The sequence below is a fragment of the Naegleria gruberi genome (genome assembly GCF_000004985.1).
Source record: "Naegleria gruberi genomic scaffold NAEGRscaffold_19, whole genome shotgun sequence".
Lineage (NCBI taxonomy): Eukaryota > Heterolobosea > Eutetramitea > Acrasida > Naegleriidae > Naegleria > Naegleria gruberi.
Window position 1 is genome coordinate 248,949 of NW_003163308.1, and position 4,775 is coordinate 253,723.

The 4,775-nt window shown below is 34.3% G+C and overlaps 3 protein-coding genes across 3 annotated transcripts in view; 2 read left to right on the top strand and 1 right to left on the bottom strand.

Moving 5' to 3' along the window:
- The window catches only part of NAEGRDRAFT_57811 (uncharacterized protein), a gene marked incomplete at its 3' end in the record, with an annotated part of 5,537 nt that extends 3,224 nt beyond the window's left edge, over positions 1-2,313 (top strand). The window contains exon 2 of the mRNA XM_002678044.1: positions 370-2,313. Within this exon, the coding sequence (XP_002678090.1) occupies positions 370-2,313 (1,944 nt within the window). The remainder of the gene's footprint in view (positions 1-369) is intronic.
- Positions 2,314-2,890: 577 nt separating this feature from the next.
- On the top strand, positions 2,891-3,747 carry NAEGRDRAFT_79455 (uncharacterized protein). The gene has a single exon (XM_002678045.1). The coding sequence runs from the start codon at positions 3,135-3,137 to the stop codon at positions 3,717-3,719; it is 585 nt and encodes a 194-aa protein (XP_002678091.1). The 5' UTR covers positions 2,891-3,134; the 3' UTR covers positions 3,720-3,747.
- NAEGRDRAFT_66654 (E3 ubiquitin protein ligase UPL1) overlaps positions 3,742-4,775 on the bottom strand; it is a gene marked incomplete at both ends in the record, with an annotated part of 7,031 nt that continues 5,997 nt past the window's right edge. The window contains one exon of the mRNA XM_002678157.1: positions 3,742-4,728. Within this exon, the coding sequence (XP_002678203.1) occupies positions 3,742-4,728 (987 nt within the window). The remainder of the gene's footprint in view (positions 4,729-4,775) is intronic.

The window sequence follows — 4,775 nt, forward strand, 5'->3', positions numbered from 1 at the left end:
TTGGAACTATTCTCACTGGATGAATTTTTAAAATTGTTGTCTAATGTGACTTCACCTTCAATTATTACAAGAATGGAGGTGAATGATTCTGCAAGTGGAGAACAGTCAATCGTCTATCAGACAACTGAGGAAAATTTTCAATTATTGACAACACATCTGCTAATGACTTGGGAGAGTTTACCTTCATCAATAGTAATTGTTATTTTCAGACTGTTATTTATGGTCTTTCTAATATCTTTACTTCCGCTTTGTATTATTTACAGAAAGAGAGAACCCATCAGAAGAAAGTTACCAGTATCATTTTCTATTCTAATATTGGGTCTCTGTACTAACTCGAGATCTTTAATAGAGTCTATTCCTGTTCGAAAGATAATATTCTTACAGTACTGGAATCAATATTTGGAGGCGAAAACGAAGATGAATCCTTTCGAGTTTTTCGAAAAGTATTCTCAAAATGGTATCCCAGATTGGATGTTTAATATTACATATTATGAGAATATCATGTGTTACTCAGTTACTTTTGGTATTGTAATAATTTACATATTTTCAATCGTACTTTACTTTACTCACATGACCAAATTCATGTTGGACAGAATCATTACTAAGAAAAAAATGACCCTTAAGGATTCATTAGACAGAATCAAAGAAAAAGGAGCGAAAACAGTCATGTCGAATCAACCGCAACCAACCACTACCGTTCAATCAACCAATGACATTACACTGGTTCCTAAAAGTGTTGAAATTGAATTAGTGGAAAATGATCCTGCTATTTCCGTAACACTTAATACTATTGAGAATTCCACAATAGGAGACAAGAGATATCCCACATTAACAGTTGAAAACTCAATAGAAATTGACAAAAATCTAGTAGCTCCAGAATCAACCGGTCAACTCACTACCATGACTAATGATACTTCCTTGACTACATCTCAACAACAAGGGGGTGGTTCAACTAATATTCACATATCTTTCAGTGATGATACAGAGGATGACTTAACTTCAAGTGCTATAACAGATGCTGATGAAATATTTCTTACTGATGTAGACACTTTTGGGACAGAAGACAAGGAAAATGGATTAGCAACGGAAGGATATGAAAACTTTACAGAGAATACTAAAGCACTGAAAGTAATGCAATTTATAGAAGAGAAGAAGGTTATTCAAATAGTATTTTCTGTTGGATTGTTTCTAATTTGGTTTATCATTGCTGCTCTATTATTATTGTTTTGGAAGCAGGCGGGCCAATTTGTTTCTCTTTTTCCTGTTTTTGAGACGATCCAGGGAGTGTGTACTTCTGAGAAAAGATCAACCATTGGGACATTTTGTCTCTTGTTTGGACTTTTATTCCCAATTGTATTCGTTTTTGTGTATTCTTTGGATATTTATCAATCAATATCTGAATATAGAATACAAAAGGACACAATTAAGAGGAATAGCCGGCAAGAAAATATGCCAAACTTTTTCATATACTACTTTATTGACACCGACTTGTTTCTCTACAGGTTAGAATGCTCATTGTTATTTTTATTTGGTGCTTTGTCTGTTTGCTTATATGTCATATTTTGGGATCCATCAGGAGATGACAAGATCAAAGGTTTGATATCACATCTGATATCCCTTTTTGGTATTGAATTTTTTATGATTGTAATTATGCCTGGAATTTCAATTTTTGCAACAATTTACAGAACTTGGAAAGAAAAGAAATTGTTAAACAAACAAGATGAAAATTTAGATCAAATGACTGTATTGAATTTGAAAAGGTTTGCACCTGGTATTGAATGTATAGATTTTATTCTAACACATCCAATAGAGAGACAGTTGTTTTACAAGTATTTGACTTCTGAGTTTTCTCAAGAAAATCTTCTCTTCATGGAGGATATTATGAGATTTCAAAGAATACCTCCCCAAAAACTTAGATATAAGATTATGAAATTGAGAGAAATAATAACACTCTATCTCATTCAGAATAGTTCTGTATTCGAGGTCAATATTTCTAAAAAATTGATTGACTCTGAAATACAGTCCTACATTCTTATTGAGCACATTCTTCACCATCACTCAATTAAAATGATCAATCTTCCAAAATTTATCAAGGAAACACCCAAGATTAACTCATTCCCTGAACCGCTTCAACAGAACGACACAGACAGAGAATTACTACTCAATGCATTCAAGGAAATCAATCATCCAGATTTCATGAAAGGAATTATTACAGAAGCTTACTCTAATTTACTGGATTCTTATCTCAGATTCATAAGTAGTAGAGTGTGGCTAATACATTTGGAGAAAGTGAAACAATTTGGAATATTGTAATCAGTTATTTGAAACTTTGAATCCAAGTCCTATTACTGAGGTTAAATAATATGTACTTAAATGACTGAATGTATACCTTTCAGCTTCTTAAACAGTACCTTTACAAATTAGAATGAACCAACAAGTTCAGAACAAAAACTTTATCATGGACAATAAGGGCCCTTTTTCAGGTTTTCTCCCAACCCAAGGAAAAGGAACTTTGCAGTATTACTCAGCCAATTATGCAAGAGACACTATGTTGAGACACAAAGAATCACAACAAATTCAATCACCGTCACAGACCACTTTTTCCAATATTTTCCAATCTATAATAATATATACTAAGGGGAGATGAGGTATCTTATGAGAGGCAATGAAAGGAGGTGATAAAGAGGGACCGATGACCCAATAGCGTTCAATTGAAACACTTTTGAGAGGGAGAGACAAATTTGTATGTTAGGATGAGAAAATATTGTTGGAGGCCAAATTTTTGAAACCTTTGTGGCGCCAACGCTTCTAACGAGCATTTGATGCTGCTTTGCAACTAAGGCCGTTCAACGCTTTTTGAGCAAAACTACAATTGTAAAAAAATAGGCCCACTTCATCTTGGTTATTTTGACCCTGTAAATTTCTCAAATTCATCTCTCTATATCTTGTTGGTGGCCTTTCATCTACTTCAGCTGTTGATTGGAAAACGTATAGAGAAGGATTTCATATCATTAGTATTAGGAATTTTGTCTAACTACTAGTAAAATTTAATTAGAGAACGTTTTGAGCAGAAATTAACGTTCTTTCCTAAGGAACCTAATGTATTTTTAAGAATATCAACTATATAATTTATAATGGGAATATGTGCTTCGAATATTGGCACAACAACTCTAGAGCCAGCTTCTCCTCAAGAAGAAGGACAGCAAAATAAGTTTATAGGGGCTTCACCCTCACGAGTTTCTCTTAAACAACCAGTTGAAAAACAACCTATAGCTCCACGAACAGATAAGCATGAGGCCCTTTCGGGACAGGATCAGAAACATAGAGATTCAAATGTTGACCCCACGCAGCAAGGTCAAAATGGATCAGCAGCAAAACCAAATGATGAAAGCTCAAAAGATCCTTCAAGGAGGACGACAGCAGCCTCAGGAAATCAACAACCAAATGGTGATTTTAAAATATCTTTCTCAGAACAAGGGGATAAATACATGAATGTGCAGAAATGGTTAAACGAATGTATATTGAATGACAAAACACCAAATCCAATTATGCCAATAGGTGGAGTTATTGTTCACAATATGCCAACACCAGAAGAGATGGCAAAAATTGGTCAAGTTAACTCGTCGACGCAAGTCTCAACAACAGAGGACAATACTTTAGCAGGACTTAAAAGGCATAAGAGTATGATGCCCAGCACTAAACAATATCAAATATCATAACATTGAATTTATTAAAAAAAGTTTAAACAATACGAGAAAGGGCTAATTGTCTCTCTCTGGTTAACTCAAGAGTATTAACTTGTTCTTCGTCACTTGGTGCTTGTTCACTTGAGCTAGCATCATTGTTGGATTCAGTAGTTGAAGCAGTATTGTTGGATTCAGAAGTGGCAGCCGATGAATTTTTGGATTTGGTAATGATATAATTCTTTGGAGTGGATTCGACAAACTTTTGTACAACACTAAGGATAAGATGCATGACGGCTTCTTTTTGAGAATCAATTCTCTCAGATGAAGCAATTAATAGTCTGAGAATATCATACTTGATCATCAAAATTGCCAAATGATTAGGGTTAGAAACTGAAAGAGCCAATTGAAGGAGGAATGAACCGATGAAGGTTATTATCTTATGTGAACTTTCTATTTGCAAAATATTTGAAATTTCATTGAATACCAAATGTGGTTTCTTTGAGCAAATTTCAATAAGCAGAGAAGTACCACCAACAGTACTTTGTGGATCCATGAAAGAAGTAAGAAGGAAGTGAATAAACTTATTATCTCCCTTCATATTGGAATCCAAATTATCATTGGTATATTCAATGAGGCTTTCATACAAATCACAAGCACTAACAAAGGTGCCTAAAACTTCCAAATAGATTCTAGATTCTTTTGGTTTTTCAATAATGTATGAAACAAGTTTGTACAGTAAAGTCTTGGCAGTCTCACCATTTGAAGAGGATGACTGTGTTGCAGCTTCTTCAGTAGGAGCATCCTTTGTCTCAATAAATCTGTTTCTATTGATTTGGAACATTTCCTTGACAAGCCCAAAGAAAATGGATGGATTTCTCTCAATCAGAGAGGCATTTTCAGCAAGGAACAAGCGAACTGTAAGACGACTACCTGCAGTCTTTGGATGTCTTCTCTTCAAAATGTTTCTCATGATGGATTTTGTGTTATCCTTATCACAGACAATATTCAAGAGAATTTGTTCAATAGTTTGAGCATTAGATGCCTTCAATACCAATTCAAAGTGTGGAGAATTAAAGAGTTTGGTGCAGC